At 38.1% G+C, this 14,315-nt stretch overlaps 1 protein-coding gene across 4 annotated transcripts in view; it reads right to left on the minus strand.

Annotated features, from left to right (window-relative positions):
• LOC149813720 (protein CHROMATIN REMODELING 20-like) overlaps positions 1-14,315 on the minus strand; it is a 104,823-nt gene that overhangs the window by 34,688 nt on the left and 55,820 nt on the right. For all 4 annotated transcript variants that reach the window (XR_016428235.1, XM_089991343.1, XM_089991345.1 and 1 more), the window contains exons 11-16: positions 13,987-14,267; positions 13,580-13,670; positions 13,270-13,479; positions 12,791-12,910; positions 10,385-10,551; positions 1,402-1,549 (exon numbers count right to left, since the gene is read on the minus strand). Coding sequence is in view for 3 of the 4 variants with exons in the window: in XM_089991343.1 (XP_089847469.1) it covers positions 1,402-1,549; positions 10,385-10,551; positions 12,791-12,910; positions 13,270-13,479; positions 13,580-13,670; positions 13,987-14,267 (1,017 nt within the window). In the remaining variant the exon portion in view is untranslated. The remainder of the gene's footprint in view (positions 1-1,401; positions 1,550-10,384; positions 10,552-12,790; positions 12,911-13,269; positions 13,480-13,579; positions 13,671-13,986; positions 14,268-14,315) is intronic.

Consider the following 14,315-nt stretch of genomic DNA (forward strand, 5'->3'; position numbering starts at 1 on the left):
ATATAGCATCCACTATGCTATTATGTGCAAGATCCAATGATTTTGGACATCGCAATGATCAATTGCAAACCACCCCCTCTGTAATAAAGGCTGTTGATTCAAATCCAGGTAGGGTCAGCAAAGTAACCCTTGGCTGTGATATGACAGGTAGAAGAGTTTATCTCGAGAGCTCAATTCCACCTGCTCTAGCAGTCACTAAATGGTTTAACAATAGTCAAAATTTTCCCCATGGATCTAATCTAGGCACATCTCTATGCAAAGCATAGATGGTCTCTTTTGGAGTTGCTTGAGAAGCATGAGGGGCAGATACAAACAAATGTTAGCAGTGACAAACCCCATCTGTGCCAAGGAGGTTTCAGGGACCATGAGAAAGAAGGTAGGGAACTCGGCTGGTACGTGATGCAGGTGGAGAAGAAAAGACAGATCACGTGACTAGGCAGATCACGTGAAAGGCTAGAAGTCGACTTTGGCTTCTGCGTGAAAGGAAGAAGGCAATAACGACAGTGGATCTGAATAGATTTCAGATCTGCGACAGAAGAAGGCAGCAAGAGGGGACGACAGCAGATCAGATCTGCGATAGGAGAACTCAGCAAGTGAACAGAAGAAGGTAACAAGAGGAGACGACAGCATATCTGAATATGTTTCAGATCTGCGATAGAAGAACTCAGCAAAAAAAAAAAGGAGTAAATAAAATGCAGAAAAGGAGAGAGAAAATCAGAGGTATTTTGGTCCTTTCACTCAATGTAATAAATACAGCCCAGTAGGGGCTGTATAGTCTTTTTAGTTCTTTAATTTTCTGCCTTTTATTTTTCTGTTTTTTATGTTTTCAGTCAACATGACTGTTGGGAACAGTCCAACTAGCCATTGGACTGCTCCCAGCGGTCAAAAATATGACCGTTGGAGGCAGTCCAATGACTGTTGGGCTGCCTCCCTTCATTCCTCGTGTGGCTCTATAAATAGAGCTCCCTCATTTGTACTATGCTATGCTTTTCACAAGCATAAGTATTATATAAAATTATATTCTTTAGATTGTGATTCTTGTGTTTATCTCGTTAGTGAGATTGTATTTGACCCAATAGTGGTCTTTTGTGTATTTGCAATTCCTTGTAGCCCTTAGTGGCATTCTCTTGTGTTTGATATTCATTTCATTTCACAACCATCTTCCCAAGATAACTTCGCAACAGAGGCAATCACCGAGAAGGCATTCCTCCTTTCCCAGTCAAGTAAACATTGTTTTCAAAAAACATCAAGATGAAGACACAGCCCACAAATTGGTGTCTTCTTATATACTGATTATTGTTAAAGATTTATGGCATGACAAATGCAACTGTGAAAGCATTGTTTCAACTCAAGCACAATATCTGCACATGAAGCTAGAATTTTAGAACTCATAAAGCTCACCTGCAAGGCTTCGCAGATCTCTCCAGCAATACTTTTATCCTTGACATGTTTTCCAAGAGATAAGTTCCGAAAAGCAGCATAACCAATTAGCAGGATGCCACCTTTTTCCCTCCACTTTGCGAGCAACCTTGCTCGTTGCGAATTTTCTCTAAGCAAATGCAAGGTAAACTAAAAATGAATGTCTTATTAGTATCATAAACTTACCGATGCCATAATAGGCACCAGTATCCTAACATTGATTTCAAATTGCAACAATCAAGCACAGTAAATTGACAATAAAATAAGGATGAACGGCCACATTACAGCTAAATTAACCATATAAAATAAGAGCAAATAACAACAAATAATTATTCAAATTTAGGAAAATATTAAAAATCAAATCAATCATGTTCAAATGGTTTATTTTAAATGCCAAAGCAGTTATTCACTTCTCGAAACAAATATCCAATATCCAAATGCAATGGAACAATGAAGACGTGCAACTATCAAGATGTTCAGGAAGGCAACATAGCACACCCTAGCACATGCAAGCAGATACCCTGAGAAAGAGAGAGAGATTTATTATACCTGGCAAGGTTCTCAAGTAAATATGAATTTTCATAGCTGTGGACAGAAATCAAGTATGAGATTAACATACTTGAAAAATATCCATACAAAACCCCTCCAAAGTCCTTTATGCAAAATACAGGATGCATGACCTCAGTATATGAATAATGAAAAAACACAGTTTCTCCACTTCAGTGCTTCTTCAACGTGCCTCTACTTTAGGTTCCATAATTCTCTCAAGTAATTCCATTACAGCTTTATTATTAGTATTGTTGCTGCTACTATCATTATCATTCTTAATATTTAAACTGAACCCAACAATGTATAAACTCAACCCAAGAGGAATAAGGTCATATAGACCAAACATAACCTCCACGTGATTCCAAAAGACAACCAACTGGATTACATGCAAGCCTAACCCCCCAAAATTTATTGAATTTCAGGAAGGGAACAGTTCTATTTATAAAAACCAAAGACAACATAAAAGGTTTTCAGGAGATTTTCAAAGAAAAAATAAGATGGCTTATCAAAATAGTTCTATTTATAAAAATCAAAGTGAAAGAACTCTCAATAAGTTATTTTCCTTTTTAGATTGAAGTGAGTCTTTGACCCAAGCCAAAATAAGAAAGATCCCAAAATAAGTAATAGGATCATCCATGAATCAACAACAAACAAACAACAACAACAACTACGCCTTCATCCCAAAACAATTGGGGTCGGCGATATGAACCAACAAAGAAAATCATTCAGGGTCTTCCACATGAATCCTTCTCCTCCATTCATTTCTATCCAATGCCATGTCATCGGTGAGGTTCAAAGCATTCATATCCTTTCTTATCACCTCCATCCATGTCTTCCTAGGCCTACCCCGACCTCTTTTAACTAATATATTTTCCCATTTCTCCATCCTTCTAACTGGAGCATCATTAGGCCTACGTCGAATATGTCCAAACCACCGTAAACGATTCTCTCTCATCTTATTTTCAATGGGTGCAACGCCTACCTTCTTACGTATCTCCTCGTTCCGAATCTTATCTTTTATTGTATTTCCACACATCCATCTCAGCATACGCATCTCAGCTACACTCATTTTTTGAATATGATGTCACTTGGCAGCCCAACATTCCGTACCATATAGGATCATCCATGAATCACCCATTAGAATTGGGTCCAGAGATTGGGCAAAACGATTCACTGAAATATTCAGGTCTGCAATCAGGTTGGACATTAAAGAAACAATATCCTACCAAACTTTCCAAATCTCAGAGCCGAACCTGAGATGGCTTGTTAACCATTGAATCATCGTTAGGTCGGGCTGGCTTGTTGGAATCTAGTTTTAGAAACCATAGAAACTGTTTTCTTTCTCATTGCATGAAAATGTGCTTGGTGTACTGGTTAACTATCTTGGGCATTACACAGGTTGGTTGTGTTTCAAATCCTTTGAGCACATTTTCCCTTTTTTATATAAAACCTAGCTGTTATCTATACTCATGATTGGGTCGACTATCCGGTCACCAGGTAGGATATCCAACCTGATGCTCCAATATTGACACTCATACCCAGACCCAAATCCTGTTGGGTCCTAAGAATCAATTCAAAAACCAATAATATTCGTTTACGGTCTCCCTTTTTCCTACGAACCCGACAATATAAGTTCGGGTTGTGTAAGTTCGGGCCGGGTATCCAGCACAAACCTGACCAATTGACAGCCATAATCAAATAGAAGTGTGAAGCATGAAGGATAAACATTATATGAACATGCTGAAAGCAATAAAGGAGCCGTGCATGAAGCAATACAGAAGCAGAACTGGAGCCCAATAGGAAACAAGAAGGAAATGAATAAAAAGGGATGCAAAACAAGTAAGAAGCAAGGTGAACCCAAATATTTGGAAGTGAACAAGAAATGAGGTGTGTGTGTGTGACCGAAAAAATGAGAAGAAAATGGGAAGCACATCTCCCACAATTATTAAGCTCTTCAGGTTCCCAAACCCCCAAGAAAAAGCCAAATTGTTGTCTTTTACTTCTATAGAATTACTTACATACCATAGTAACCAATATTAATAAATAGAATCATTATGGATACTATCATTATATAATTTCTAAATCAGTCCGGAGCAAGAAAGTGCTACATGTTTACAGTCACTAAGGTCTTACACACACACACATGCACACGCACGCACATGCATGAATATGTAACACGAACATGCAAAGAAATTACTGCACATTGGATCTCTTCAATGAAAACAATCCATACCCAAGAGGTAAACTGAGAAACCAAAAGGTTTCTTTGATAGTGTCTTCAAAGAGCTTGGTTAGATTAGAATTCTTGGCCTTTTTTCGTTATTTTATGCCTATCTCATGAAAACTTATCTAAAAAGATATTGGTTTTAATTAAAAAAAATTAACAAGATTGGTTTCTTTGGGATGTATATATGTCCCCACTTTCTCATTAAAAGTTTTTTAGTTTTTGCAATTATTGAAGGTAACATTACCCAAGTTTTAACCTTGACGATTCAAAGATGTCATTTGGAGGCACTAGTCTACATTAGCTTCTCATTAAAAGTTATCTGTGTATTGTTCTTCTTATGTCAACTCCATAGCACGTTGAGGGCATTGTAGTGGCATCCCTGAGCAGCCTTGCATATGACATGTTAGAGTTGATGAGATTGATCATCTCATGTTATAGGTCACAAGAACAATAAACTAGTTGCTGCAAAAACCAGCAACTAGTGTGTGATAAATCAAAAAGATCAGTTGTCGAGATGTTTGGATAGTTTATATTGCATGTACATATACTCGGTGTTTCTACATGGTCACCAAAGGAAGCTGAACCCTGCGTGTGTGCACCACTCACGGTGGCAAAATTTGATCCTGTGTGCATTCCAAGGCTTATTCAATCCATGCAAGTATGCCAACTGAATTGAATAAATTGCAAAGCAATCACGTCAAATGCAAAACAGTGTCAAATGGCAAAGGAAGATCTCTTTGTGTGTGAACAAACAGCCAACAGTTATAATTCCATGTGCAACACAATCAACCAGTGGTTCTCTGTTTGACACAAGCCACAGTCTAAGAGGATTTTGAACCCATGTTTGGACCAGTTAATGGAGAATGGGCACCTAAAAGCATATCTCAGAATCTAGGACATCCATGTACAAGCCCCAGCGGGAAATGGTTCAAGTTGGGGACAGCGAGCAGGCCAGGGTCAATCTAAACTACACAAAGAAATTAATAGGTCTCCTTTATTGCTTAGATCTGGGCACCTACTTCGAATATATCCATGGTCCAGTCACTGCTTCCATATACGCCATCATTCACTTTTGATTGGAAGAGACTGCCCCATAGCCTGGCTTTTAATTTCTTGTGACTTTCTAATTTTGTTCTAACAATGCTGAGGTCATATAGACCCAATTGTCTTCATGTCTCTTTATCCCAGGACATGTTCAAACTGCACAATACCAGTTGATTTCGCCTGACACAACTAACTTGATCGTATTGGTCTTGTGCCCAGTTATATTGACCATCCATGTTGAACCCTACCAAATCCAACGTGTTATCTTAGTCTTGGATCTGCTGTTTCTTACATGCACCAGGCTCTAGTTGGGTTGTCTCAGTGTGCCGCATAAAGTGCACTTGAATCCATCCAGATCCAACTGACGTGCTTCAAACCAGAGTTACCGGAAGCTTCTTAGATAGGTGGGAAGCTCGCTTCCTTGAAACTCGCTTCGGAAGCGCGATACTCCTCGCTTCCGAAACTTGATGAGAACCTCGATTCCCCCACGCTTTTCCTATGCTTTCCACAAGCTTCATTTATTCTTATTATATGTTCTCTTACTCAACTTTTCATGTTTTTTATGTGTTTTCTCTAACTCTTCTCACTCACTTCCACGTGCTTTTGCTAAATTGGTAGTTATCATTTTTAGATTTTGTTAAAAAATTAATTCTTACACTAAAAAATCATGAAATTTAGTATGTCACTTTTATTTTAGTTTTTATTTGTGTTTTATTTTGATTCTCATTCAATTTTTATATTTCTTTTTTTATTCCTCGCATCCCGCTTCTTATATATTTTAAAATGCATCACTTCTCGCTTCCGCTTCCCGTATCGTTTCCCGCTTCCTAGTTTGGCAACCTTGCTTCAAACTGATGTTAACCTGGATTTGCATAGTCTATGTTATGTCCCACGTCAGTAACATTCAATTGATGAGTCTGCTAAAATTTCATTGCTATTGAAATAGTTAGACTCAAGCCATACACCTGACATGAGCTGCTAAATTTCCAGCTGTCAGATGCACCCAATTCACGTTGATCAGTTTTCATGTTTCTGTCGTACTGCTATCATCATTAGCCTTCAGAACGACCTGTCTCAAATCTATTGCTGCTCCACTCGACAGGGATGTTTGCAACTTTTTCAGTTACTTCACTAAGATAAGTTTTTCACAGAACTTGAATAGGAAGAGATAGCTTCTGGTTGGAGTTTTCTTAGGAAGATCGGTTCCTATTTTAAAGTTTTCTCAGTTTGTAGTCTTTGGAATGTATAAATGCTTCAAACTTCTTATGTGGTCATTTTAACTAAATAACTGTATGTGGGGAAAGTGGTGGGTGTGCATGTAAAACCTGTCAAAATTTAAAAAAAAAAGAAAAAGAAAAATATCAGATCTAGGTTGGATCCGACTGGATCCAAACCCAAGCTGCCCCCCCCCCCCCCGTGTTTCTATATAAACACGGGAGGAGGGGAGTCTCCTTTTACGCTAAGGAGCTCCCCGAACCCCCGCTCCCTTCTCGCCACTCTCTTCCCTCCCGCTCTCTTCTCTCTCCCAGAAAGTCTCCCGCTCCCCTCCCCCCCCCCCCCCCCCACTCTTGTCTTCCTCCTTTGGCTCGCTGGAAGGACCCTCATCAGAGCCTTTCTTGTGTCGGCAACCTCCCCCTGCAGGTACGTGCAGCCCCCCTCCATGTTCCCTCTCTCTGTCTTACTGATTTGCCGAGGGGTGTTCTCTCTCTCTCTCTCTCTCTCTCTCTCTCTCTCTCTCTCTCTCTCTCTCTCTCTCTCTCTCTCTCTCTCTCTCTCTCTCTCTCCTCGAGTTGCAAGGGAGAGGCGTTGTTCTGCTCATCATCTCTCCTTCTCGGCGAACAGGAGAGGGCCCAAAGCCCCCCTTCTCCCTGTCGCCCTGTTTCGGCAAGGGAGGGTGATGCCCTCCCTGCACTCTCTCCCTCTGTTTGGGTGCGGTCAGGCTCGACCTGACATGCGCAACATGTTGATACTGCGATAAATGGATGAGAGATCCATGGCGATCTCGTATCGTACAAATTGCACATGGATATACAAGTGTTTTCATAGACTAGATCATGTCAAACTAAATAACATAGTTGTATCATTTCCTTTACGAAACAATGGAGTTGGGGTTTCTTTTGATAAACCAATACCCCTCTCATCGTAATCGTACTTTTAGACAGGCACGACATGTTAGTATTACGATAATTGGATGAGAGCTTTGTGGTAACCTCGAAGCGTGTGAATGGCACATTGTTGAAATCACATAATGGTGATGATCGCCTTCACAAGCAAGATACTCGAGCTGGTTTGAAAGACCAGAGCATGTAGAATGGGTCATCACTTAAATAAACCTGACTCACTCATTCGCCTCTTGTTTCCGTCAAGGGAGATGATGGATTGGTATAAAAACTCTGATGGACAAGTTGTTAACAACCACCCCTCAGGCAAATGACTCGGTGTCTCCAATCATCGGAGGTAGGGGACGAGACTACTAAAGATTATCCTATGTGATAGATCCCATGAACTTCTGCAGAAGTTGAATGCATCCGATAAAACATATGCCTTTGAGAAATTTTCTCTCGGTCACCGACCGCCACCTTAGGTGCGGACTCAACTAGCTATTCAGGGTATCGAAAATACATAGCATAATAAACCCCCGGATTAGTCTCAGTTGTTTCTACGTTTTGTGTCTCTGTGTACCCGCAGGACAGCTAATATCGAAACAAAGTTATCTTGTTCATATTGTCGTTGAATTGTGTATCATGTATAGATTAAATGCATATGCTAGAATTGTTCTATATTGTCTTTCTTACGCACCTACCAGTTTTTCATGAAACTGACAGATCTTATGGGTACAGGTGATGATTAGGTTTACGAGATGGGTGATGGCGACTGCAAGATGGCTTTGAGATCCCACTGTTTCGACTAACATCCCGCATATGGTTTTCTAAATGCTTTGCAAAGATACAATCTATTGTGAAATGGAGGTTTTCCGATAACGCACCCAAGGTTGTCGACTTGTCTTTTCTTTTTGAAAAAAATTGTTTCTATTGATTCACTATGATTCACTAAAACAAAAAAACTCTGAAAACAAAGGATTTACTAGTCTCTTTCAAGTTATTTTAAAGGTTTACAATTACAAGTTCAAAATTTTGGGGCGTTGCAGTGCATGCCCCAAGTACACTGCTGAAAGCCATACTTCCAACAATTTGAGCACACTGATGTGTCCAACATGGCCCATTCACTAGGAAGCAGCCAACCATGCTTTTTGACAAAAAAAACATAAACCTTTTAAGGTTTGAAATTAAAAATTTGTTGCCCATTGATTTTTTCAAACCTTCAAAAACCATATTTACAAGACAAAATCCGATTGTCCAAGTTGATTCCCACTAAATTGACCATGTAGAACACATTTGTACAGTCAGATTTTTAAAAAATTGAAAAATGGTGGAAAATGGGCATGCACACCGTGTGCATGGATAAATCTGTGCACACGCACCCCTTTCCCACTGTATATGAGTTTTAACCTTATATCACCCATGAGTGGACTCCTTATCTGGGTAGGGTGCGGCTCATGACATCCCAAGTTGAAAAGAGATCAGTTCAAAAATGCAGGATGCACATCCCATGCTTCAAAGCCAAAGCTGGGTGTACTTCCTGGTGGGCAAGGAGGGCTTGAGGGCTTATGCTGGACTAAACCAAGGTTCACAAACTTGGTTCAAAAGCTTTCATCAAGCATTGAAAGAAAGAAAATTCATAAGAGCCACCATTGATCAGTTGTGATGCATATATCGTAGAGAAAGAGGATGGTGATATAATCATTTAGCCAAAAGAATAGAGTTTTGTAGCTCTTATAGATCAAAAAAAGGAATTCTTAATGAAAGATATCAAATGAAGGATTTAAGAGTATTAAAATATCTACTCAACATTAAAATTGACAGATTCAAAAGTGAGACTAAATAATTGCAACAAAAATATTGCAATAGTTGTCCTTAAAAGAATAGAGTGAACTGTAAGCCCATAGATACACCTTGTAGGTTTGTACAATATTGAAGGAGAAAGAAGAATCCATGAAAGAACCAAAGAAATATAGAAGCATGTTTGAGGATCTTCAGTATCTTACCATTACAAGGTCAAATATATTATGCACAGTTAAACAAATTTGCTAATTTATCCATTTCCTTACTACACACATGGAGGCTTTAAGGAGGATCTTATATACAATAAGGACAATATTGGTCAGCGCTTTGTTTATCATAAGAATGACTGGCAAATAAAGAGAATCAGTTATTGGATACAATAATGCGGCTTGGGCATAAGACCATGTCACTAGAAAAATCAGTTCTAGTGATATGGTATATTCTTGAGCAGGAAGCTGATCTCATTGAGTAGTAGAAAACAGAAGTATAACCAGATCAAGCACTGAAGTTTAGAACTATTGATAAATCATCTCTAAAATAAATATATATATGGATATATTGACTAGTGAGTGCATTGTGAATTAGAGCATGTCATTACATTACATCTTCTGATAATAAAAGTGCTCTAGCATTAATATTGAATCCTATTTTTCATGATAAACAACATACTTTCAAATTGATTACACTTTGTTAGGAAGAATTGAATCAGAGAAGAAAGAATCAAACCCATGGAACCAAAGAACCAGATAACCACCATATTCACCAAGAGATCGTCAAGAACAATGCACCATTATAGAAGAACCACGATTACAACTTGATGAGACATGTTAAGGAGTGATTGGTTTAGTTTAGTTTTTTTCAAGTTAAAACAGTTATTAACCTGACATTCTTGTAATATTGATAATATTCAGAACATATGGGACACCCAAATGGTCCCTTTACAATATCATAGCAAAATTACGGACAGTTCGTAACCCTAACAAGGGATTATTATAAATTACACTGTTACGGGCATTTCCCCTCAACCAATGGAACAGAGAAAGAGGTCATGCCGTCACAGCTGCTATTCCTACTTTCATTCTCCTCCTTTCTTCTATGCTACAGTTTGATACCAAGTTAACAAATACTTGAGTAAGGAGTTCAGCTAAAATAGATTATCTGCACAATCTTGTATGGCTTTCACCTAATAGAAAGTAGTAATTCATCAGCACGACCTGCAAGTACCAGCAAAAGCAATTTATACCTAGAAACATCTTCCAGCATCAATACACGAAGTGGTTTCAGTTCAGAAGGTCTCCACTTTATAAACTCTTGCCTCCAGTTATGTAGAACATTAACAGGTGTAACTATAAGTGCTGTTCTAAGTCCCAGATTAGCACTTCTCATAGCAGTATACAGAAATGCTATGACCTGAATACAAAAATAGGCCATGAGAAGCAACAAGAGAAGCAGTCATTGCAATATAACCTTAACTACAAGAATCACTGACGTTTAAAAAAAATTCCAGATATTAGCACCAATTAGCAATAACAAGGTACAAAAAATACTGAAACATAAAGATGCCAACAACAAACATGCAAATAAAAGCAGGTATTCAGATGATAAAAGAATTTGGTACATATACCACAATGGAAAATCCTTAATAAATGAAAGAGGAACCTTCACTATACAATTTCACAACAGTTTTCAGCAAATGATAATTTTGATATGAAATTTACTAAAGACCATGGTAATAGAGACTGATAGAACAGGGAAGAGACGTGAAAGGTAATTAAGAAGCAGAGAAAGAGATGGACCAAAGCACTCAATAAAATACCTGCCTTACAGCTCTGGTGCAAGTTAGTTGCAACTTGCAACTAAAACTTCCTGAGATAATAGGCAAGTGAAGCTCTGGTACAAGCTGTTGCAAGTCTAGAACTTTACTGAGATAATAGGCAAGCGAGAAAGAAAAATAGGGAGAAGGAGAAGGAAGAAAAGAGGAAACTCAGATCATTGTTGATGAGCAAGAAAAGAAAAATAGGGAGGAGAAAGAAGAGAAAAGGAAACTCAGATCAATGTTGATGTTCTCATTCACCTATATATCATTATAACCTTATATGAACAATATGTACATACATATGTGTGTGTGTGTGTGAACACACACCACGCATGCACACACACACACACACACACACACACACATATATGCATGCATGTATTGTTCATATAAGGTTACAATGATAAGCATGGGACAGAGTACAAACACAAACATTAGAAATGTGCTGGTGCACTGCACCAAACAGAGAGAGAGAGATGCTAGTTCAAGATCATATATGGGATTAAAGCATCCAAACGAGGTTATTCAAGCTTTATTTATTTAGCATTGGCAACTTACAACTTCAATAGTCTTGGATGGTAGATTTTTGTCAACACTAATCATCTTAACTTTAAGTTCTCTAATCAAGTTTAAATGTTTTGTTGCTCTTTGCACCGAGAGAGAGAGAGAGAGCACAATATGCAGCAGGGCAGACATGGTGGCTGTATATTTTCATGAACGGGATACAACAATGCATGCCAAAAAGGCTATGATGAGCATATAATGCACAGAACTCCATTCCATCTGCACAACGACCACTACAAAAACCAATTAAGACATTTATTATTAAATAGAAAAAAGAACAATAATTCTACTAAGCTTTTTGAAACAAATAAAAGTGCAGGAAGAAAAAGAGTGTTCTCTGAGCTCATGCCATTATACAATTTCTCATACAGATTCTGATATTGAAGCTTAATGTGTATCCAGTACAAAACTGGATAGAGAAATTAACAGAGAGAGAAAGCAAACCAGTAAAAGAAAAATTTAACAAATGCTGAAGGCCACACTGACACATAGCAGGGAAAGTGGGAACTGGGAAGGGAATTATGTTAACCATTAGTTTCAATTTTTTTTTACCTTGGGGAATGCCTAACATATTGGAATAAATAGTCATTCGGTTATAGTAACTCATTTTATTTTTTCTTTTTAGGGGAATGCTCAAGTAGATAGTGATTGGGTTATGGTAACAAGAGGTAGTAGTGAGACATTTGGCAATAGTAATCAAAAGTGACTCAAGTGGTGAATGAAAATTAGAAGTTACTGCTATAGCAACTGTCTTGGAGAGAACTTGGGCTGAAGCATATGGAGAGAGAGAGAGATGTAAACATGGATGGGTAGAGAGAGAGTTATGAAGAAGCATGATAGAGAGTGTGAGAGAGAGAGGTAATCCTGGGTGGAGAGAGAGAGATGGGAAAGTGGGAAATAAAATGGTACATGGGTAACTGCTCCTTTAGGGAGCCCTTAAAAAAGAAAAAATATAACAAAAAAATCAAAGTGGCTCCTTGAAAATAGCCGAGTCTGAAGCAGTTGCTATTGTGCCATTCTATATAAAAGAGATTGTCAACAATTAGGACTGCACACAAGCCAAGGCAAGTGTGAGCCTTGGCTGTTAAAGGTCACTTAGTGCAGCCTGCACCAGGCTACAACTCGGCTTAGCCTGGGCTCAGATTGACAACCATTAGCTCATACGGTAAACAAGGAACCTAAAAAACTTAGAATATTGAGCCCTCACATATCCAATTATCAATCACACATATTTACAGAGAAAAATATATATATTTACAAGTATAGAACCTGTAAAGTCTTTCCAAGGCCCATTGTATGGGCTAAAATGCAACCCAGACCTTTATCTCCAGACTTCACCTTCCTCACAGATTGAATGCAGTTTTCCCACATAAACCTTATACCAGCAACCTGGAAAAAATAAAAGATTATTAGATAATGAATAATCATCACTCCATGCAATAATGCGCTATTAAATAACATATTGTAAGGATTAACTGCTCATACACCACACAGAATCACAAGAAGATGAAGATGGTGGTGGTGGTATCAATATCAACAATCAATTGAAATTGGTGCTTATTTCTCTTCAATATGATCATCCAAAAAAATAAAACGACAAAAAATAGCAAAACAATCATATAAATCATGTGTAACAGTGAATTTACCTAATAAAAACAACCATGAAACACTATACATGCGAGTAAGCAGTGATCAAGCAAATAAAATTGAACATTCAAATTATTTGTGCAGCTGAAGAAGAATAAGACCTGGTGAGGTTTCAGGAAGGTTGAAATGCTTGGAGGTACTCTCACAGGATCCTCATTAGCTTCTCTGGCTACATTCACTATATAACCATTTGTGGCATCCATTGTTACTTCCTCATTACCCACTTCTGCTTCACCCTCACTGCGACTAGATATGGTCTTATTCAATGATTTACCAGCAATATGCAATGATCTGATATGTTCTTGTCGTTCCTAACAATAGTCCAGAAACAATTTACTGAGGGATAAGACATTCAGTGGAATAAATCATCAGAAAGAAGACAGGTTCCTTCAAAAGCAACAAATGAGAAACCTTCTCAATTGCAATTTTCTTCTTGGTTTCTTCACCAAGTTCAGCATCATCAAGAATTCTCCTAATCCTTTTTTTTCGACGCCTTTTATTGCTAAATAAACAAAGGAAAAGAAAAACTCAGTATTCCAATAGCATCAAAATCATGGAATATTCCAGAACAAGTGAGACCAACAAATCAATTCATTGAACACAAATTAGAATAAAATATAAGATGAAGAAAAGAAATCAGCCAATACTAACATGAGCCAAAATACGGGCAATATATTAGGCATAACTCAGGAAAGATGCTTATAAAAGCACCAGTTATCACGATTCATGCTATTGAACTATACATAACCAAAGCATAACACGAACAGGGTAACATGAAATAGCATCCCATACTTCAGTTCATAATTTGAAGATATTACCTAATTGGAACATCGATGTCACCATCTGATAAATCAGAGCTACTTTCTGAGCATGAAACAATCAAGCTGTCCATTCTGAGAGCATTGTCACAATCCAAGATTAGCTGTTCCAACATACTGCGGCAGCAGCAACAACAGACCCAGCCATTAGATCTAAGGTGATCTTCTCCCAAATTTTTTTTGATACAAATGGCACAAAATAGCATCTTGCATGTTTTACAATTTATCAGATCGTTGTTCCTTCCACACCATCCACAAAAACACTCAGAGCAGTCTGGATCCTGTAATGACAATTCGGAAAAATTAGTAACATCAAAATGAACAGGAAT

This window comes from Nuphar pumila, chromosome 16 (genome assembly GCF_984573655.1).
Source record: "Nuphar pumila chromosome 16, dmNupPumi1.hap1.1, whole genome shotgun sequence".
In the NCBI taxonomy this organism is placed as follows: domain Eukaryota; kingdom Viridiplantae; phylum Streptophyta; class Magnoliopsida; order Nymphaeales; family Nymphaeaceae; genus Nuphar; species Nuphar pumila.